This window comes from Podarcis melisellensis (assembly GCF_964234715.1).
Source record: "Podarcis melisellensis genome assembly, chromosome: 3".
NCBI lineage: Eukaryota > Metazoa > Chordata > Lepidosauria > Squamata > Lacertidae > Podarcis > Podarcis melisellensis.
Window position 1 is genome coordinate 98,781,952 of NC_138530.1, and position 24,010 is coordinate 98,805,961.

A 24,010-nucleotide genomic window follows, 5' to 3' on the forward strand; every position below is an offset into this window, starting at 1 on the left:
CTTCTGGCAGTTCCCTCACTGCAAGAAGTGAGGTTACAGGGAACCAGGCAGAAGGCCTTCTTGGTAGTGGCACCCGCCATGTGGAATGCCCTCCCATCAGATGTCAAGGAAATAAACAAGTATCTGATATTTGGAAGACATCTGAAAGCAGCCCTGTTTAGGGAAGTTTTTAATGTCTAATGCTGTATTCTGTTTTTAATATTCGATTGGGAGCCACCCAGAGTGGCTGGGGTAAACACAGCCAGATGGGCAGGGTATAAATAATAAATTATTATTGTTATTGTTATTGTTATTATTGGAAAGAGCTCAAGCTCAAGAACTTATACAAACAACTTCTTTAGATCTGGGGTCACGTTGTTCACACAATGGTTGTTCACAAGCAGGTCAGAAACAGACCCTTCTTTAGTAGAAGACTCATTCCATTAGTAGAATGGCACCTTTAGATCCAAGCCTGTGTGTGTGTGTGTGTGTGTGTGTGTGTATTCATTTGTGTATATATAATACGAAGGTTAACAAAGACAGAGCCATCCCAAACTTGGTGCAAATGTTGCACATTCTGGCAAAGTTGTAACAAATAAAATTATATCATTGTCACACATATGATGACCTTCAACACTGTCTATAATTCATACAATATTATAAACTACAATGTTGCTATTCTCTGATGCATACACTATATAGCTAAAGCGTTCCTGTTTCAGAACTCTTTGTGCTTGTTTTCTTAAAGTCCTTGCTTTTGACCCTAAACAACTACATAAGAATTCTCATTTCTAAAATAGTATAGGGAATGAAAAAGTGGGGAGGGAGACAGAAAGTACAAAGAAGGACTGCAAAAAAGAAAGAAGTGTATCTCAAAGGTCGACAACCAGAGGAGGAAAAAAATATCCATTAATTTTAATTCTCTGCTTTTAAAATCCTATTTCATCATTTCAGTGCTTGGAGTTATCTAAACACCCATACTGTTCTATTTAAATAAAATGCCACACTTGTTCAAAAAATATATTAAAGCTGTAACAGAATCCAGTGAAGAAAACCAGGAATTATTTTCCAAACAGAAGTACTATATTCGCAAGACAGGTGAGCATTAACGAAGAAAGTTAACATTTTAATTACCAATACTGACTGGCATTTAGTGATATCAACAGATGGGATGACTTGACAGTATGTAATTTAAAAAACAACAACAATGCAGATATTATTTTGATAGATTTTAGAAGTGACAAATATTGACACATGAAAATGACAAATATTACTCTCATATTATGTACTTTCAAGGACATTTACAACCAACTTTCTTCGTTGATCCCAACTCAAAAGAGATTGTCACTGCTCTGGGTCTCTGCTGGGGGCAAGTCTGTCCCACCCCTCATTCAGGATGGAATGGGAACATGTGGGGAAGACATGACTACATCCCAGCACAGTGTTGTGGCCAACAGTGGAATGGGCAGCACACCTATTATAGATGGTGTTGCTGCCTCTGCAACCAGCACAACAACTCACCCACCAGCACAACAACTCACCCAGTGATAAGGGATTAGCTAGTTGTCCTTTCCAGTGGTGAGGAGGAATTTTAGAGGCAGTTTCTAATTCCCAAGTGGGGGCATCATTTTTACACATTCCTTACTGTGTTGTTGACTATGGCAAAGCTATATTGATTTGGTTGACTGGCTTTGCCAATTGTTTCATTTGGTCATTGCTTGACAGGCAGTGTGAACACCCAAGGATATAATCTAAGGTAGCCTGATGAGCACCCTGAGGCACTTGGAAGCTGATGGTCCATTTGATCAATCCACCTCTCAATGCTGGCGAACTCAAGTTGTGTAAGAATGGTGCGGTCCCTGGGTCCTGGAAGCTTTACCCAACTAAATGTTGGCCAGAGGGGGTGGAGCTTCAGGTTATACCCTGAAAATTGCCAACTCCAACATAGAGTCAAGATAATAACACTCTCTCTCTCTCTCACACACACACACACACACACACACACTCTCTCTTTATCTTTTTATTAAGTCTATATAGGAGTAGAGGATGGGTTCCCTTACTTTAATTTTTTTCAAAATCTATCTTCAGGAGGCATTTTAAACAGATATACCCTGCAAACATTATGTTCTCTTACCCTTGCCATGAGAAACTTCGATTGTCCATGTGCAGTTTAAAGAATTTGGATAAAAATCAGGAAAGCCTGGTGATAGAATGGTTCCACTTCTCCCATGAATATAGCCACCACACAGAGCTGTACAAAAGAAAGAAATAATAGTAATAAAATAATTACTGATGCTCTGCTTGACCCATTTTTAAAAAATTGAGGAGCATTATTAGGCCCATTAACTTCCTGGGGCCACAAACAAATGCTAACCAACACTGTTACCAATTCAGCTTAAACACACACACACACAACACACCATGTTGTTTATGTTTTACAAATAATAGGTCCCTGCTGAAATAGAAAAGTTGTAAACATCATCAGAGCAAATGAACTGATTAGGAGCAGGCAGTAGTAATAACACTGAAATGCATATACATCTGCATTAAGGTCTACTCAGAATTGCCAGTGAGTGCCTCATCTCCTTGGCAACCTGAGAGATAGTAAAGAATCTGACAAGACTGTGTCTCAAAAGAGATAATAAGAGAAAACTAGAATATGTGGGTTTTACATTTTAGAGAGGGTAGATTATGCAGAGCACTGATGAGGAAGGCTGTCAAACGTAGCGTCTAGCCAGAAAATGCTGTTCCGGTGGATGGGGTAGGGTACAAGATTAACTGGGAGAAAGAACCTATGTTCAAATATATACCAAAAGGTATCAAAAATAAAATTAGCATACACAGAGACAATAATATAGATCCCTATATTTTCGGATTCTCAGGCCAATCACAAGAAAATGTAGAAACGGGTGTCTTTAGAAATTTCTTTATTTTTCTTTGATCTAGATTTGAGAGCTAAAAAACTGCATTATAAAGCTGTAATACTGATTCTATTCACACACACACCCTAAAATTAATAATTCATGGTGAGTTGTTCAGCAGATTTATCACATTTCTCTTCTTTTGTTTTTAAAGGAAAAAGAGATACACATTTCCCCCTGCAGACATACTAATTCTTTCAAAACCAAAACCCTGTGAAGATTAGAAGGCTGCTAGGACACTAAAAGAATACTTCCCATGGAATTCATAATTGATTGTTCTGATTTGCATGACACGAGTTGTATTGTTTATATGGGTAAATTACACAGTGTTTGCAAAATTAGATTGCAGTATGTGCCCCATAACTTGCTTTGGTGTGCCTATAACTTGCCTTTTCCTGCATCTTTCCATTTTTAATACATTAAATATCTGACAATCAGCATTATATGTTGGCATATCTTTTCAGCTTTTGATTGACACGACCCAACATTCTCAAGTAAAGAAGCAATTGTAGTGTGAAAAAAATACACAATAAAATTCCACTTTTAGCATGCTGGGGGTGGGGAATGGTTGTATTATGGCTGGCACATCATTCTCAATTCGAACTCTGACCTTAAACTAGAAAAATGTAGGGGTACTTTAATTGGGATTGCTTTCAGAAAAGAATAGTGTACCCATACATATTCACTCTCCCCCCGCCCCGTCTCACTCCCCTCCTCCCTCTCTAGCAAAATGCCCCAATTATGGGCAAGAAAGAGGGGCTCATCCCCCAGTTCTGCAATTCATAACCAAATGTCACCACTGGGAAATGCAGAAATGGGGTTATAACTTCAGTACCGGCTCTGCCTCACATCTTTCTGACTCTGTGCTGAGGCTACTGAAACATGCTTCTGTCTGTAAATTCTTCATAACCAAAACAAAGCAGGCACTGCCACCCTCTCACTATCTCTGTCTCAGCTTGTGTGTGTGTGTGTGTGTGTGTGTGTGTGTGTGTGTAGGGAGGGAGGAAGAGAGGAGATTGCAATCACTGCAGGTTTTAACTAGAAGCATTTGAAAGAGCAGGGTGTTGAGATTAAAGAAACCGAACATTCTAAATTATACACACTTAGAAGATCTCATAATAAATATAGCCGTGATTTTCAGAACAGCTATGAAGTATGTTAAACAATAAAACATAGCAATCCCATGAGCCATAAATGAAGCAGAAGAAAAATGAAATGTGTCAATAAAACTATCTCAAGAACTATGCCACAGTGTAGTTCAGCACTCTGAACAACATCAGCCCAAGCAGAAACTTTATGATTGAAATCTATATACCTGAAGAAGCACCATGAAAACTGCAATTTTTAGATATTCTACAAAGTAGAATCACTCTTAGTCCTATCTTACTCATAATAAAATGCTTCATAATACTTCAGGTGGAAGTATTTTACAATATTCAGACAATAAAGAAAAGCCCATTTTGGTCTGTGGTATGTCATGGTTCTCCTGATTCTATAAGATAATTTTCAAGTTGGTTGGTTCTACAAGATAGCTTTCAAGTTGGTTTTATTAGTGTGTTCCGTAGGAATATGTGGTTCACTTATGAGAAGATCATTAATGACAGGTTCATCGTTACATATCTTCTTCCGCAATATATAAATGTGGTTATGTATTCTAGAGTGTGAATACATTTTTTTGCTGTTGTGATCTGTAACCATATCAGTCTTTCCAGACTTTCTTGGAGACCTCTCTAGGGAAATTCAAAGGTTTTTAGGAGTTAGTCTAAGCCTAGAAAGAAGATTGGCCCAGGGCTCACTCTGGTGGCAGTTTCTCAAAATTTTGCAGTGTACCTATCACCTGCTCTCCACCCAAGTGATGTGTAAAAACATTATTATTGTTATTATTTATTGAAATTATATACTCCCCATAGGGAGGTAAAATATGCACAGTGCTTACATATTAGTAAAAAATACTATTAAAACGCACCATATTAGGGGAAATTGCTTTGCAAGAATGTGTCTTTGGGGCACAATTGCATAAGGAAAAAATGTATGTACTAGGAGAAACAGGCACTAAAATATGCACTGGTGAATTTTTATGAGAATTTTTTTACAAAGTAAAAACAGATGTGGAAATGTGAAGAACTCAATTTAAGATGGGAAAAATGAGAAACTGAAAGAAACTGAAAGCGACAGATCTGCCTATCCTTATCTCCAAGTCTTGGAAAGGACTTTCTTTAATAATACTCTAGCACAAAATGAACACTTCCCGTAGGTTTAGAGTGCTGGAATGGAGGAAGTTGCACCAGCAAAGCATTTCTCCCTTAGAGTTTTTGTGTCTTATGCTGAGCTAGACACACTTACCACAAAGGTATATTTCCTGCTTTTGAATGTGCCCCATAAAACCATACATTCATGGGAGCAGAGGAGTAGTTATGATAAAGCGAAGAGGAGTTTCAGGAAAGAAAGTAGTGAATAATGCAATTTCTTTCTGTGCCCCCCCCCTTTCCCTACATGAAAAGATATCTATCTCATTGCATCTTTTTAAATATAATTTATTTTGCAGCGGTCCAACAGCAACTATTGCATAGTACATACCATCGCAGCTAGGTAGTGCATGGTTCCACTGATGATTTCGTTCACACACAAGTGGTTCATCATCACTCAGAGTGTAACCTGGATCACAGCTAAAAGTGACTGTAGATCGGATGCTGAAGTTATTACCATGCCGATGGCCATTCACAGGAATACCTGGGTCAAGGCAGGAATCCGATTCCAGTGTAACACCTGGTCATAGAAAGGGAAGGTGGAGAAATATGAGAAGTTCACTGCAGAAGAGCAAATTATGTTGAGCTGGCAACTAAAAACAGAGAGAAAGCACTGAGTTTACAGAATTTGGAATCAACCCTTTAAAAAAGAGAGATAAATGTGAGCAAGATAACTTTGTTACAAGTTATTTAAATAATCTTTGCTTCAAAAAGAAGGATACGAAAATGTACGGTAACATGAGCAAGTAAGGAGAGGAATTTGACAAGGGTGTTAAGTAACAACATTGGATAGATGTCATGGTCATTTACTTTCCATTGCCCCCTGCGTTGTCTTTCTATATATTTGTACTTTATATTCTACACGATGGAATGATAATAAGGATGGTTCTTCCATGGTGTACTCTGCATGCTGTAACCTCCCTTTCTTCCCAGTTGAGACCTCAGAGTACCATCAGGAGCTAAGCAGACTTTGACCTCTGGAGAAAGAGGAGAAATATTTCTGGAATCACTAATGAACGAGAATTGGGACAGGCAAATGTGACCTGTGTGTGGCCTGTCTCTTAGAAGCAGCTTTCCTCCAAATGCACAAAACTCCAGGAAAATCTCCAGTCAGGACCAACCTACATGACCTATTGTAGAGGATGACAGATGTTGTAGTCCAAAACACATGCAGGGAACTATGTTGGCTATACCTGATTTAAATATTCTCCCAGCCATTTGGGTATTAAACTTTTCTAAAAAGCACTGGAATGCCTCTGAACATTGTATGGTGCCAACTTTGTGCATCTGAAGTTATGGTTTAGTACTTGGATTAGAGTACCACTGCTGTCACTGAAATAGTTCTCTTTCCTGGTTATGGAGTTATTTTTCCCTCCAGGTAAAATAACTTTTAGCCCCTTCAAATGGCTGTAACTTAGTTTCCATTCCTCAAAAAGTGCTGATGCCTCTCTAAGTGCCAATCTCTGTAAAGCCACATGGTAGTTTATTTAAAGCTTAGTATTACTGAAAGGCATAGATAGCAATCTTTGAAATGATACCCTGCCTAAGCTTTCGTTCTGAAGAGTTGTGTCAATAGTGGCACAATGTTTTCAGCTTTTCATGGTGCAGTGGGTGGCTATTTTGAACCTCAGATGTTTAGCAGTGATAACTGAGTCTAATTGCAACTGGATCAAGCTTTTGAGTGCTGGATAGGAAAATATTATTCAAATATGCCTATGTCAGCAGTACAAAAGAGGAAGCAGCACAGCCTCTCCAGAAGAAACCTGTTGTGGACCTGAAATATCTGAATAATTATTGGAAACTCACTAGCAAACCTTTCTGTGTCAAATGGCTCCAGTGGGAGGTTGCTATAAAACTTCAGATACCATTGGGTGAGGCTTGAGTTCCCAGTTCCATTTTAATCAGTTTTCAGGTGTGGATTTGGCACTGAAACTGCTTAAGTTGTCCCAGTGAACAACATATTTCAGGATAGAGAGATGGTGTGTAAGCCCCTTGATTTTCTTGGATCTCTTGGAGGCTTTTTATACTATCCATTACAGTATCCTACTAAACTGGTTTGCAATTTAGGTAGTTCATTTCCTACTTGGACAGTCAATTTCAGAAGATGGTGCTGGAAGTCTTTTATTTGACTGTAGCAGGTATGTGATAGAGTCCCACATCTTTTTGTTGTTGTTCCCCTCTTGTATTTAAACATCTGCATGAGACTGGTGAATGAGGTCATATGGAGATCTGAGGTGAGGTGTCACGATTATGCTGACAGCACCAGCTTTTATCTTTTTTTTCATAAAAGTAATGCAGGAATTGCACTAAACCACACAACTACTGCATTACTTGAATTTACAGTAATGGGCTCAAAGAGAGCCCAGTCCAGACAAAACAGAGATCCCATTGATGGATGAGGGATGGTTTATGTACCAGGCTTCATGGGTTTCAAAGCTTGTATTCAAATGTGCCTCCACTGTGATGTTCAATGGAGGAGGCCCATGTCATCTGAGGTTGAGTGACTACGGGGGGAGATGCTTTTCAGATGAGTGGATGTTTTCCTTCCTCTTCTACTGTTGGATTCCTTTTTTGCTGCTCTTACAATTTTGTTCAGTTTTGCAGTTTAATTTACTGTTTTTAATGAACTGAAGTTTGCTTTAACTTGTGGTTTTAATGTAACCTGCCCTGGGACCATTTGGTGGAGAGTGGGCTATAATAAATAAATAACTGTACACACATTGCTCTCATGTTGCCCTGGTGTGTTTTCAATTCTGCTGACTGCTTTTATGCTGCTCTTTTTGTATTGCAATGTTTTAATATGGCTTTAATGCTTTGGTTTACGGTGATTTTAACTTTTTTTCTAAGCAACCATGGGAACTGTTGGAAGAATATGATATAAACTACTTAAATAAATAAAAAATACACATAAATACTAAAGCCAGTTCACTTTGCACAATATAGAAATACATTTTTATACATAATTTCTCAAAGTATCCTCCTCCCACCTCTTTCTAAACATACTGCAACCTTATAAATTTCACTGCAAATGTAACAAGTTAGCAACGATTAAAAATAATTAGCAATGATTCATTTGCAGTGGTGAAGTAAAAGAATGTGCATTTTAAAAACTGCATAACTGCAGCCTATCTCAAGACATATGCAATAAAGAATGAGAGTTTAATGTTGAGAACGATGACATGGCACCAATGCAAGGGCACTATGTCTTCCTTTCAGCACAGTCTCCACTTCCATTGCCAGTATTCTGTACGTCTGAGACACAACCCATTCCCTGTTACATAAAATCCACTCCATGTTTCTCCCTTCGCCTCCCTTCTAGTCTGTCTCCAGCAGGAAAAAGGTAAGGTTCTTAATGGCTAAAATTGGGAAGTCAGCCAACCTATTTCTGATTTATCTATTTTTAATTAGAATTTCATTTTTAAATAGAAAATAGTTTCCCCCCTTTGTCTAAGATAACCTGCCATGAGCCAAGGGAAACCACCCTCATTTGCAACCAATAAATTTAAGGGGTCCTTCCTGGAAGCACGTTTCTGTGGGCAAGGTGGTTGTGAAGACCACCTGCATCAATGCACTCCAGATCACTGAAGGATCCCTGCACTCCATAGAGCCCTAGAATCATAGAATCATAGAGTTGGAAGAGACCACAAGGGCCATCGAGTCCAAATCCCTGCCAAGCAGGAAACACCATCAGAGCACTCCTGACATATGTCAAGCCTCTGCTTAAAGACCTCCAAAGAAGGAGACTCCACCACACTCCTTGGCAGCAAATTCCACTGTCGAACAGCTCTTACTGTCAGGAAGTTCTTCCTAATGTTTAGGTGGAATCTTCTTTCTTGTAGTTTGGAACCATTGCTCCGTGTCCGCTTCTCTGGAGCAGCAGAAAACAACCTTTCTCCCTCCTCTATGTGACATCCTTTTAGATATTTGAACATGGCTATCATATCACCCCTTAACCTCCTCCTCTCCAGGCTAAACATGCCCAGCTCCCTTAGCCGTTCCTCATAAGGCATTGTTTCCAGGCCTTTGACCATTTTGGCCCTGTAGGAGCCCTGTAGGAGCACTGTTTGATATTTCTCTAGAGAGGCAAATATTGTAGTATTTGCTGTGGCAGCAAAAGCAGAAACCTTCTATAGCTAGCTGGCAGGCCACTGGAGGGTGGCACATATGGTGCTAATAATGGCAATGGCAGGCAGGCTTATGAGTGCTGCACGGAGAGCATGATGCGCCACTCTTCTCAAGCCACCGGCTACCCCACGCAGCTCATTGTGGCTCATGGCAGAGCTGAGTGTGATTCTCTTCCAGAACTGTAGAGAATCAGCATTCTGCAAACTCCACTTTTCAATCCTAAATATTCATTTTGTTATCATGCTTGTTATAAATGGGAAAAGATGAATGCTCTAGTCATTTAAGCACTAACAATGAAACTACTATCTACTTGTTAATAATGCATAAGGATACAATTGCTGCAATACATCCATATTGGAATGAATATTGGAAATTACTGTGCATGACTCTAGCACTACTTATGACAACAGAAATATGAAATTCTCTACTAGACTAGTTCTATATTATTATGATCACAATCAATATATTTTCCCCTAAAGAATTATAGAGTATGAGAAACCTCTTATATGCTTTGGGAATAAATTCACACTTGAAACCTTCACCACTGTGGGATTTTATTTTACTTGCATTTTCATCTTTCAAAAATTATAAGCAGGTTCTGACATCATAACCATAGAACGACTTCATAAAAGTCTGCTTCCTGGTTCATGGAAACTACCATGATGTTCAACTCTGGTAATCTTACTTTGTTTCCAAATCAGAATCAAAGTCCCACTTTAAACTGTGGCTTCTGATTTTGGAGTCAAGTTATAGGTAGGCGTAACAATAATTTGTCCCAATTCAGATATCAACAATTACTGTGAACCAGGAAGCAAAGCAAGCAATCTGTGCCCTCTTAACCATTTAATGACTGCAAAATTTATTGCAGGCATCTAGTTAGTTATTATACCAAATCAGAGAACAGAGGCATGCATCATAATGCAAGCAGAACTCTTGGAAATGAGACTTATTCCACTCTGCACACAAATAAAGAATGCCATGTTCCAATGTGAAGCACTCCCATGCTCACAGTGAAGTTCTGGATTGGGGTAAATGTTTTGATTTATTTTTTTAATACACACCTGCAGCAATGTATAATAATAGTTTGTTTTTTAATAGCTTTTTATTTTAAAAAGTGCAATTCCAGACATGTCTACTCAAAGGTACATCCCATTGAGTTCAATAGAGCTTACTCTCAGAGAACAGTATAGGATTGTACACTAAATGTATAACAAGTGGTGCAAACCTAACTGCTTCCATAAGTACAAAGATTTCCTCTTGTGCCATGGAACCTCTCCTCTCCTCTTCTTGTGCATACCCCATGTTCTCCCCAGATGTACTCCAGACGGTTGGGGCAACCCCCAGAACAAATTTAGGGGACATGTGGGGGGAGGGGAGACGGGAGAAGTCACACGGCACAAGCAGAAACCCTAACACAGATTAAATTAGTTTGATACCACCCATTTCACTCTTAACCATTCCTATGTTACAGTCATTTACGTTTTTCGCTGATTTATGAGCCACCATGCCAATACACTTCTCATTCCCCACAATACCCACATTCGGTTATTACACTCATTTTAACTGAGAAAAATATCAGACTTACTTTCATAGTGAATCAAGAAACCAACACTTGAACGGCTGTTATCTGTAGTGAATAGGAGATACATGAAATTCCCAGTGCTAATAAGGAACTGTGGTGCTTGTGTGCCATGGTATTCCCCAATTAATGGAGAAGAACTCGTCGGCCCATCTCTGACTTCCAGTGTATCGTAATTTACTTCTGTCTGGAACCTGTAAAAACAGGATGACAAATTGCAACACCTATGACTTCAAAGCTGACATTTCTAAAACAACAACAATCTCATTAGATGGCTTGGGCTTGTTGGTGGAATCCCATGGAACATTTATGCTGCAAAGGTTTCTGCTCTCCGAAGGTTATTGCTTACTTCTGGGTAAAAAGAACATAATCCACAGTAGGTAGCAAAATAAATTGAAGTAGGATGAGGCGGGGGCACTTGAAGGAAGGAAGCAGTGGAGGATCTCTCAGAAGAGGCTGGAGTGCTCCTGCCTGTCATAGTAGTCAAATACTAGGGTAGATGGGGCAATGGTCTGGTTATATTTGCGGATACTCCATGTGCACAATATTTTACATGCAGAAGAGGGATCTTAGCTCAGTGGTAGTGTCAGACGGGAGCGTGGATGCTTGCGAAGATAACAGCCCGGACTCCAGGCTCTCTTTTCAGGATTTATTGAGTGCAAACGTATGTACAGTGCAGAAGTTTCAAAACCATGTCTGCCTCAATCACTAACAGAACCCAGAAGTGCCTTCTTCCTATTTCCCCTCCAGCAAAGAAAACCCGGAAGCCCCCCTCTCCGTCTTTTTTCATTACGTGGAAAACTAAGCGACGGAAACTGCTCATTCCCTCCCCTGGTAGCAGTTTTTTGGCTCCGCTCTCTCTTGTCTTCCTTGTCTCCTGAAAACTGCCCCTCCCCAGACTCTGACAAAGTGCAGCTGCTCAACAGAGGAGGAGGCTCTCTGTAGGTTCCTGTCCTCAACTGAAAACAGATCCCTGACAGGTAGGCCTCATGATCTGCATGCACTAGGCCTCCAGCAGCTCCAACCAAGAAATTCCAGGTTGCAGAAGGCCTTAGAGATCTACTATCCAGAGCTGACAACACTACTCAGTGTCATATTAGAGCAGTCCAGGGAGGACAGAGGCCCTCATGGAAGAGCTGTGGTGGCTCAGTGGTAAGAGCATATGCTCTCCATGCAAAAGATACCAGTTTCAATCCCCATCATCTCCAGGTAAAGCTGGAAGAGATCCCATTCTGAAATCCTGGAGAGCAGCTGTCAGTCAGTGTAGATAATACTGAACAAGATGGACTAATGCTCTGACTCTGTATATGGAAGCTTCTTATGTGTTGCCGCAATTCTCACACCAATGACATATTATCAGAAGGTGCACTGAAGTCCTTTCTTACCTAACTTTTCATTCACTTCATTGGTTCTTGAATTAGCTGGTGGTGTTGAGCCATTAATTCTTACATATGGAAAATCATTATCACTATGACACACAAAGCAAGGGATAAGTGCGGGGTTATTTAAAGAGGTCAGTGGAAATGGTGGCCCTAGAAGAACCATGGTCCTCTTCTCCGTTCCAGTCTAGTTCCCTGTCTCCTGGGAAATAGTGTTTTCCAGTTTAATAACTTTAGATTCACAAAGCCTGACTGAGCATGAAATCATCCTCCAAGGGTCATTTCTGCATCAAATCCACTCAGTTCCCCAGTGGTATATACGGCTTGGCTTCAGTTTTGACTGATGTGCAACACAATCTAATTGCACCTAAATATTTGTAGATACATTTGACAGCCACTTGAACTAGAAAAATATGAACCTTTTACTGCAGTTTTTGTGTCAAGCCTTTTTCCCTCCTCCTGTTTGCGAAGGCATCACCAAAGGCATTCATGTAGAAACAAAACACTCTCATTCTGTAGCACCGCTAACCTTTTAAACCAGATATGACACATAGTAGAGCTCTATAACGGTAATAAGTTTGGTCTCAAAGGACGAAGGAAAGCTGCAGGAGACCTGCGTTCATATCTAATGTGGAACAGAACTGGGGAAGGGCCGTAACTCAGTGGCAGAGGATCTGATTTGCATGCAGAAGGTCAAAGGTTCATTCCCCGAATTTCCAACTGGGGCTAGGAATGTACTCAGAACAGACACTCTCAGTCAGTAAAGACAATACTGAGATAGATGGACCAATGGCTTCACTCAGTCTGAGGCAGTTACCTATGTTTACTTCGGATAGCAAACACTTTGAAGAAGTCCTGACAAAAATAAGCATGCTTACTTGGATCAAGGGAGCATGATGATGGTGTCGTTTTTTTTACTATAGAACTAAAAACAGGAGTTTATGCAAGAAATATTTGTGAAAACAATATATACAACACCCTTGTACATTATATAACAATTAGCAGGCACACATAAATATGAACCTAAACCCACAAATCCCATAAACTGATAAATTGGGGAGGGAAGGAAATACATAATCTTTTAAGGCTTTTTCCAGAGATAATGTACATTGTATTACATCCATATATTAATATACAACTGAAGCACACAAATACATGAAACCTAGTAAGTTTCACAGAAAACAAAATACAAATATAATCAGTCTTTGAGGCAAAACTGTACTAGATAACATAATTAGAAATGTAACCAATCATATACAGGATGAGTCTTTTAAAAGAGGCCCCATGGAACATGTGTAAACATGTGTACTCTGTATCCACAGGGCCTATTTTAAAGGACTCACCATATATATATATATATATATATATATATATATATATATATATATATAAAATGAAAAATTATGTTCATTTATTTGACTGTAAGTCATCACACAGTACATAGAATTAGGCTGCATAACTGAAATCCTGAACAGAGACTGATTAAGACTGCAAATCTAAACACACTTCCACTGGATACAGTGAGACTTATTACTGAATAAATATGAAAACCATTGTGCTATAATCCTATTGATTAGATGGTATTTGATGCTAAAATGGTCATTCCATCAGGGCAACAGCACCCCTTCCCCCGCTCCTCCCACGCACTGTTCCAAAGGACCTTGTGAACTATTCACAGGTGAAGAACTAATGTATATCCAACCTCCATGATTACATTCAGGATGCTGGAACTCATCCCATCAAAAGTTATGCTCTGCAAATATTCTCTAACCCCTCCATTCTTCCAGAGGCACTCTTTAACAAATTCATTTACATATATTCAACTCCAGATGTGTAAACTATCTTGATTTTTCAATGAAAGAACATCATGGTGTCCAACCTCAAGCTGACACTTCTTGATTATTTAAAATAATTTGGGTTTGTAAGATATGTTTGATTTGGCAACATCAAAACCACAGCAGTGGTTTAGAGTACCACTGGTTTCAGTACAGCCAGATATTTGTAAACTGTTCACCCACATCACATAATTCCCTTTTACCACCGTAAATCAATTACCCAAGGCATCTCTTTCACCACCTTTGTGAAGAATGAAGGCTTATTACAACTGTGTTCTTAAGAATAAGGTGGTTGTTAAAATCATTCAAAATATATAATTACCCAGCAACATGAAATTGATCCAGGTTATTCTGTTAGTTATACAGAACTCTGTGTGGTGGATAGTTACACAGAACTAATGTTGGATTAGATCAAGGTTTATCTAAACCAACATACATAATTAAACAGCAGCTAGTCGGATGCTACTCAGTAGGAAATTCCCTGAAGTGTGTTCCCTGCATCTGATATTTAGGAATACACAGCTCCCCTATATGATAGCTTCTTTTAGCAATTATAGAGAATTACTGTCCACATTAATGCAAGGCTGAAGTTGGTGTCACAGAAATCTCTGTTGCTTTCAGTGCCAGAATGGAAATGTAGCCCCTGAGGCTATCATTGTATCCCAATGTTTTCCCAAAGATAACTCTCAAGGGTTAGACAAAAATAATAAAGCTTTTGGGGGGGGGTGCTATGTTTATAAGCCAGGTGACCAAAATAAGTTCCCCTTGTTTTTTGAAAGAAAGGGGAAAAGCTTTGCCATCACATTTCTTTTCTTTACCAAAAATGAATCCCTGCAAATGATTCTACACCATTCTGTTTGAATGGAGAAGGGATGCTACAGGGCTGTCCCATGACCCCCCCACACAAAACAGATGAAATGTATTATTCATGTAGTTATCAAAAACAATATTTTTTTAAGAGGGGAAATCAAAACGCTAATGTCCATAACTAAATGCTGAATAGATACAGAAGCATCTACATAATGACTGTAGATACCATATAGACTGCTGCTAAGTTCAGGCATTAATTCAAACCCAGACTGTTCATCAATCCTCTTATATCTCTAGAAACAATAAGTTCACCACTCTAAGACAAAAACTCAGCCACCCTTGCAGTTACGCCCAGGTTAATGTCAGATAGAGTCTGATACTTTCATTGTGCCGTGATGTTAGACCACTGAAAAAAGGGGATAGCACGTTTGTGTAGCTGGTTGGACAGTAGAAAAGAGTATGTTCTACGCTGTCTGGCACATTCAAAAAACACCCACAATGTCTATCATTTCTGGGAATTTTTAAAAACAAAAGCTGAGGGGGGAAAGTTCAATTAGGCTAACATAAAGGCCCTGCGTTTCAACTGGAATTATTAATTTTGAGATATAAGTGACCCTGTTAACTGTTTTATTTAAACCATAGAACTTGGGGGAGCAAATTATATGAACAGCTTACTCGACATTTTGTTTTTCAATGTCCCTTAATCTGGTTTGAATATTGCGATAAATATATTGTTCACCTGAATTATACAAGAGTAATAATAATAATAATAATAATAATAATAATAATAATAATAATAATAATAATAATGTTACTATTTATATCCCACCCATCTGGCTGGGTTTCCCCAGCTACTCTGGGCAGCTTACAGCACTTTTTTTGTAAAACATTTTTTTGTAAAACAAATTTTCCCAATACAGGGTTGCCGTCTGATTTTCTACAGGCAGATGTTGGCTACCCCTGGTTTACAAGAAAGTGCAGCGACAACGCCTTAAAAGAGGAATGGGGAAGCTGTGGCCATCTAGATGTTTATGAGGTATTTTTATACCACCTTTCTATGACTACACACAAGGCAGTTTAGAATTTTCAATTAATTACATATAATCTGATAGACCTAAAAAGGGGAAAGGGGATAGAAAGGGAAGTGAGAAAGATAAGGCAAGGTCAGGAATGGTACCAATCATTACGTAATGTTAGACAACTGTTAAGGCGACCAAACTGAGTGGCCACTGAAGGAGAGCATGGAACCAAACTGCAGTCAGCCCAACCAGGCCTTACGATTTCATTTCTGCTGCAGCCAGATGGAGTGGCTGCTAATTCTGGGAGTGCAGGAATCACATAGTAATTGGTCCCAGGCCTTGTCTCATCTTTCTTTTGGATGCTACATGGTGGAATGGGTAATAAGAGACAGCTGGGCAAGGTTGTTGGACTCTAATTCCCATCAGCCCCAGCCAGCCTGGCCAATGGTCAGGCATGATGTGTGTTGTAATTCAACAGCATCTACACTGTTACCATTTCAAACAATTGCAACATTCAGCTGCGGATCTGTTTTTCAGATACTCACTTATCAAATGTGATCTTTATAGAGTGCCCTTGCTTTGCCTCGATTACCCATTCACAGTTTAACGAGTCTTTGTAGTAACCTGGCCATCCTGGTGGCAAGATAACGCCACTAGATGCTGTCAGGTGGCCACCGCAAGGTGCTGGAAGAGAAACAGAAAGATATAATCAAATTGGTAATCCCAACTGAGAAATGCTATAAATCACATTGCATCAAATTGCTCAACTGCAACTTCCAGCATGCCTTATCACAGCCAGAAAGTGCAGAATATCCCTCAGTGTTGAACACACAAGGCACTCTTAAGTGTTAATTCTGACGCTCTGTACTTTCACTTAACCACTCCATATTCCTGCTTGTGGTTGCACCGATTTACCTGCTCCATAAATTGGCTAAGCTGCCTGGTGCTATAAATTTGTTGTGCCCTGGCAAGCCCTGTCTCTCCCCTGCCCTCTTTGTACCATAAAGGGTAAAGGTAAAGGTACCCCTGCCCGTGCGGGCCAGTCGTGTCCGACTCTAGGGTTGTGCGCTCATCTCACTCTAGAGGCCGGGAGCCGGCGCCGTCCAAAGACACTTCCGGGTCACGTGGCCAGCGTGATGAAGCTGCTCTGGCGAGCCAGCACCAGCACAGCACACAGAAACACCGTTTACCTTCCTGATATAAAGCGGTACCTATTTATCTACTTGCACTTTTAAGGGTGCTTTCAAACTGCTAGGTGGGCAGGAGCTGGGACCGAACGACGGGAGCGCACCCCGCCGCGGGGATTCGAACCGCCGAACATGCGATTGGCAAGTCCTAGGCGCTGAGGTTTTACCCACAGCGCCACACGCGTCCCTTCTCTGTACCATAATGAAGGCAAAATGTTGTTCTATTATTGCACATCTAGTATAAATGGCAGCTGCTGGCCTAGCAGCACCAATACAATATTGGCTGGGATACCAGCACAGAGTCTTAAAACAATTAGGTCATAAGCACACCTTATATTTAAAGCACATGGCTTCCCCCAAAGAATCCTGGGAAGTATAGTTTACTCCTCAAAGAGCTTCTATTCCCAGCAGCCTTAACAAACTACAGGTTCACAGGATTCTTTGAGGTAGCCATGTGAGGTAGCCAAGCGGATGTGACCTTAGTTGTCTGCATAGCAGCTGAGTGTGTGCAAGTGTGGTATAATTAATGTTAGACTTATACTTATGCTCAAATCCCTACTCAGGCATGAAATCTACTGGGCGACCTTAAGCCAATCAATCTTCCAGCCTAACCTAAGGCACTCATATGAAAATTTTGGTTTTGTGGAAAGGAGGGATAAAAATTTAACATATAACAAAGAAATTATGAAATCATACAATGAAATTTATATAATCCAGCACAAAATGCATTTTATGTAAATCCTGTGGCTTCTAAACCAGTCTTCTTGAGTGATCATTTTTTAACAGGCTGGGTGGCATTGCTATTTCTCTCACTGAAGTAGGCCATTGCTTCATAAATATTCCTATTTCATGTTAAATGCACTGCATGTAAGCTCGTAGGCAGATATACCAGCTGGTGTAAGTAAAAGAGCACCCAAATCCTATTACAGTTCACACTAGATGAAATCTGTTAAAGTTAGATTTATTAACACGGAGAATATTCAAAAGCAGATGTTAGGCCACTCAATCTATTTGTTAATTGCCGCCCATATTCAGCATGCCAACTAGCAGAACAGGAGAGGTTGTATAGTTGGGAGGCGAAAGGCAAAATTCCCCAGTGTTGCTTTTGATTTCATGACTTAAATCAGCCAAATAATCACAGCAGGGACGCGGACTTATAAAAAATATTGGGGGGGCCCGGGAAAGCTCATGAATAATAAATAAGCTCATGAATATGCAAATAAAGTGGCGCCGCCTCCTCGTGAGCGAATAGGGGAGAGCGTGCTGCGCCTATTAATCAGCTCCAAAGGAAATTGGGTGGAGCTTTTGCTCGGGAGGGAGGGCAGGAGGCATGCAGCCCGCCCCTCCCTGTGCATTTTGGGCTGGGGGAGGGGCGGCGATGGCGCTCTGCTGGAGGGGCGCCGGAGATTATTGGGGGGGCGGAGCCCCCCCAAACGAATTTTTGAGGGGGCTCGGGCCCCCTCAAGCCCCATGGAGTCGGCGCCTATGAATCACAGAATCCTCTGGACATGAACCTACATCTTAGCAGCATGTCAAGGTTAGCCAATGTTGAGCCCTTCAGATGTTGTTGGACGCCAAGTCCCACCATTCCTGACAACTGCGCATGCTGGCTGGGACTGGTACATGTCCAACATCTGGAGGGCACCATTTTTGTTGTCCCTGCTGTATATCAAGTCATTTATTAAAATAGCGATCCTATGCATGCTTACTCAGAACTGTATTCAACAAGACAAGCATCATTATGATTGCAGCCTAACCCACTTTTATCTCTAGATACAATTTGTGAGAGTCTATAGAAAACTAAAGCATTGCTGCCTTTAACATTTGTCTATGCATGCGCACACACATCAACAGTAATTAATATTCTCTATCTCCGCATATTGTCATTGATGCTCCTATGGATGACAAAGGAGGGCTGTGGTTCTTCTTGTGGGAAGTCAATGTTGTGCTCAGTTTTTTCCAAGTACAATGGCCCAAACATTTCTATGCCAAGCAGATAAGTCTAGATATTCCAGGGATTTCCATCAACTACTGCCATACAGCAAACAACAACTAACATACCAATTGCTTACATTTAATATTATGGTTTTCTTGCTCAAATACTAAGATCCGAAACAACTCTAGAGTTAAGATATTGTGTCCCCCTCTTGGTGGATGCCTGTCATTTCTCTCTCTCTTTCTCTCTCTGAGTTTTATACTGAGTCTTTGATTTTTTATTTTATTGCTGTCTTTATTGCCTTAATATAAACAGTATACATAATATCTAAAGAAAATCAGTATGTGCATTCTAGAGCACGGTCAAATCCTTACCTTCACATCTCGGAACAGTTGAACTCCACACAACATTTCCATCCTGCATAACACAAGTTATGGTCTCTGAGCCCTGGGTTTTCACAAAGCCATCGTCGCAATGAAAAGAAACAGAACTTCCTAGAAGGAATCTGTCTCCAAAGCGCTTTCCATTTATGGGGATTCCTGGATCATGACACTCATTCTGACCAAATGCTGAGCGCCAAAGGAAAGAAAAAGTGAAGCCAATTAATTAATTGGTTGTAAGTATATTTGGATGCATGATTCAAAACAAGACAACTAGTCTCCTTAACTGACCTATCTTTGGGCTTACATGATTCTTTAGAGATTATCTGACTACCTGCAGCCAACCATGTTCAAAATGTATGAGCATTTTGATTTTTTCAGTGGTGACATATGTTTTTGAGTCAAAAAGAACTACTGAGATCAGTATTAACTTTGTTTCTAAATATCCCAGCTCAGCTAGCGAGTATGCATGTGGGGAGATGCTTAATTCCATCACGCATTTTAATTTTTAATTTAATTTCTTTTTCATGTGCACATTACAAAAAAAAAAAATACAACCCCAAAATTAACATGCAGTGATTAGTAATGATAGCTTTGGACACCTTTATGTTCAAAGGGATTATACCTCTGAAAACATCTGCCTGGACACAAGACTCAGACTAGATAAAACAGATAGCTGCTGTTGACTCCAACCATCTCTGATTACTAGCAGTGCTGGCTGGGGCTAATGGATTAATAAAATTGTAGAGATGGAAGGGTCATCTTGTCCAACCTCTTGCAACACAGGACTTTTTTGCCCAACGTGGGGCTTGAACCCACAACTCTGAGATTAAGAGTCTCACGCTCTACCATCTGAGCTATCTGACCATCAACATCTGGAAGTCCACAGTTTCCCTATCCTGATTTAAACTAACAAATGCTTAATGATATTTCTGAAAGACATTGTGCAGTCAAAGTCAAGTGCTTTTAAAGCCCTAATTATTTTGTTGGGTTTGTTAAGCATGTACTTCAGCTCTCTGAAGCCTAGCTCTTAAAAGTGCTTATTCTTAGCCACATAATGCCCATTGTGTTTAGTATACAACTCAGAGAATGCACACTTACTCGTGTATGATATATTGAATCCTCTTCCTGTAGTGGAATGATCTGACTGAAATTCAAGACGTACTATGTGCCCATTGCTAGCTATCTGGGAAGGCACATCATTGCCAGAAAAAGTACCGAGCGCTGGTAAGTCAGAAATCCCATCATCCTTCACTGTCAGGTAATCAAACTGAGGCTCTACATCAAAGTCATTGAAAATAAGATGTATTCTGCTTCCTGGTTCTGAAATTATCAACCATACACAATTCATGTTGTTTCCATACTCCTCAGGGTAGTTTGGTGAAAGTATAATTCCTGAAGGTGTTGTGAAGTTGAAGAAACATGAGACTATTAAAAAAGAGAAAATGAAACACTTTGAACGATGCATGTGTTAAAAATACAAATTCTAAAAGGCATCATGTTTAGGCTGTACCTCCTGGAAAAATGAAATGTTTTCCATTGTTGTGGGGAAAAGTCCCACCTAAAAAACAAAGCCTGCAGTTGTGACTTTGCTGCCACATTTTCATTTGGGGGGTCTTTTGTTAAAAACAAACAAAACAAAACTGGGAGGAGAGGGCACCTTATTAGGTCCAAACAGCAATATAATTTTTTTTACTATATATATATATATATATATATATATATGCAGGTTTTGGTGTCCTCGGGTGTCTTCCCGTGTAAAAGTTGGGGTGTCTAGGCGACGTTTCGACGAGGTCTCACTCGTCATCTTCAGGCTGGTGCTTTCGGCTTCTTGTTACCAGATCTGTGTAGGGATTGCAGGGGGGTGCAGCATCCGGAATAACCAGTGCACCCCCCTGCAATCCCTACACAGATCTGGCTGACACAGGCCACAAAACCACAGCTCGCCCCTATACACGAAGCCAAGCCAGAGCACAACTAAGTGCAGTACAGCCATCTTCTCAGAAAAACTCTTCACAAAGTTCAAGAGGTCAAGACACAAAGACTTTAGCAACTAATCCACACCTAATGACCCACCTAAGTGGTACTCAGGATATCACTCAAGAAATCAACCAAGATATCCCTCAAGTAATTAAGGAACAAAAGAAGAAAAGGCACACTAGCCTGGGAACTTCCTCTCTGCCCAGAACATTGGAGGCTATACACCACACCCCCTCAACAGTATTTATAGGAACTCAAACACTGAGATCCTGCTCTGTTCCAGTAACAAGAAGCCGAAAGCACCAGCCTGAAGATGACGAGTGAGACCTCGTCGAAACGTCGCCTAGACACCCCAACTTTTACACGGGAAGACACCCGAGGACACCAAAACCTGCATTCCTGTACCCGTGAAAATCTACGAAAGCATATATATATATATATATGTGTGTGTGTGTATATGTGTGTGTGTATGTATGTGTGTGTGTGTATATATATATATATATATATATATATATATATATATATATATATGTTTGTGTGTATGTCATTTTGTTTGTTAAATACCTTCCACATGACAAACACAGTGACAGAACTTATTTATCTTCAGTGGTAAGCTTTTTTCAAGGACCTCTTTCTAACAGAGATTAATTCAAGGACTTGCAGTAAGGAATGGATATGGTCACTACAAGCTGCTTGAAAAACTCCCTGTGTTCCACTTGTATTTCACTCTTAGAAGAAGCAAAGAAGAAGAAAATGTGGTGGCAGCTACTGCTGAGAAAACTGACATCTTGCTGCTGCTCACTAGGAGGTAGAAAGGGAGGGTGAGGCAGCAGTGAGGTCAGCACAGTGCAAACAGACTGACGAAGTAAATCAGATATGTCCGCAGGTGCATATTCACTGTGCTGGCCTCACCACCATCTCAATCCTTTTCCTCCTGGTAAGCAGCAGATATGCAGCAGAATGAAGGTCAGGCAACTGCTGACCACTCCTAGTTCCACACAAGTTAACGTAGTGATATATTGGCTAAGATCCTTGTACCAAACAAATTTGTAAGGTAGACATTACCAAGGAAAATAGCAGTGTTCTACTTAGTAATGTTTGCCTTGCATGACTGTTTATAGATTCCTTGGTTATGTGATATATTTAATAAAATCTTCAATGAATTTTTTTAGGTGAAATCAACGAAATCTTACTCAGAATAGACACTTTCAAATTAATGGACAAGTTATTTAAGTTGATTTGTTTCAGTGGGACTACTCTGAGTACAACTAACATCACCCATTTTAATTAATGTACTGCTGAGGGCATTTGCTCCTTGTTAATAAACTGTGAGCAAACATGATAGAAGGATGCTGGTCAGCAAAGCACTCTGTATCTTTTAAAGAGAATAGCAAAGGAGAAAACTCAAAGGTAGCAAAACTTTGTTTGTTTGTTTGCTTATAAAGTATAAATCAGTTATTCTATTCATTTCTCAAAATAGCATGAAATGAAAATCCATTGTCTTCTAGTACTCTTTTGATAAATTTCTACTCTAACATTATCTGACTGCCAAATTCTCAGTAACAAGAAAAGGAAGTCTGATTTAGGATTGCACCTTATTATACTGCTAAGATTAGAAGACAACTCATGAAACATACTGAATGCACTGTAATCCAGAGGTAACAGGAATAAAGATTTGTTATAAAAATGCATCATAGCATATAGTTCTCACCTTTTGCAGCTGGTTATAAAACAACTACAGTATTCCTAAATTAATTAATACTCTATGCAACTTCAATAATATTTTGCAATATTGTCCACTCTAAATACATGTTCTATAGGGCATGGTCAATTCCTTTAGGCATGTTTTAATTAAGAAAATATTATATTGAAAGCACTAGAATATATATGAAAGAGGTCAGGTATAGTAAAATAGAACAAAGTGATAGAATCAGAGAACTATAAAGTTGAAAGGAGTCCTGAGGGTCATCTTATCCAACCCCCCCTACGCAGGAACCCTGCCCACAGCATCCCTGGGTGGGCTTGAACCACCAACCTTTTGGTTAACAGCCAGACACACTGACCCACCGTGCCACCTATGGTATGCCTCATGCTGTTTCTAAAGGTAATGGAAGGTCAAGAAAGAAAATGAATTGTAACTTACAAACACAACTGGGTTTATTGCCGGACCACTGGTTATTCTGTTGGCACGTTATCATTCTCTCTCCCACAAGTTCAAAGGCTGCTTGACATTCAAAAGTAAGTGTGTCTCCGTGTAGAAAACTATTGCCGGTCCTCTTCCCGTAGGACGGAATCCCAGGATCACCACAGCCGCCTTTCTCTATTTCTATAGAAATGGAGGTAGAACAACTGGCAGAATTAAAATTAGCACTCTGCATGCACACAGAGACACTTGTTTCACTAGTGATTACTTAACCATTACATTGTTGAATATTACTTTATCTTATGTAAGTCATTCCATTTTAAAGTTATGTTTTATTATGATGGTCTGTATCAGATCAGATTATAAGGTTATGTTCATTGTTGTGTATTTTGTTGCTCTAAACTGCCTTGTGCATAGAAATTTAGAGAAGCACTACACAAATTAAAAGTAAAATGAAATGAAATGGGCTTGGGGGGGAAATGAAATAAAAT

At 39.8% G+C, this 24,010-nt stretch overlaps 1 protein-coding gene across 2 annotated transcripts in view; it reads right to left on the reverse strand.

Moving 5' to 3' along the window:
- Window positions 1-24,010, reverse strand: part of CSMD1 (CUB and Sushi multiple domains 1) — a 355,527-nt gene that overhangs the window by 206,210 nt on the left and 125,307 nt on the right. For both annotated transcript variants that reach the window (XM_081905886.1, XM_081905887.1), the window contains exons 8-14: window positions 23,520-23,702; window positions 20,498-20,824; window positions 19,391-19,585; window positions 16,439-16,577; window positions 10,857-11,044; window positions 5,478-5,666; window positions 2,114-2,230 (exon numbers count right to left, since the gene is read on the reverse strand). In XM_081905886.1, the coding sequence (XP_081762012.1) occupies window positions 2,114-2,230; window positions 5,478-5,666; window positions 10,857-11,044; window positions 16,439-16,577; window positions 19,391-19,585; window positions 20,498-20,824; window positions 23,520-23,702 (1,338 nt within the window). The remainder of the gene's footprint in view (window positions 1-2,113; window positions 2,231-5,477; window positions 5,667-10,856; window positions 11,045-16,438; window positions 16,578-19,390; window positions 19,586-20,497; window positions 20,825-23,519; window positions 23,703-24,010) is intronic.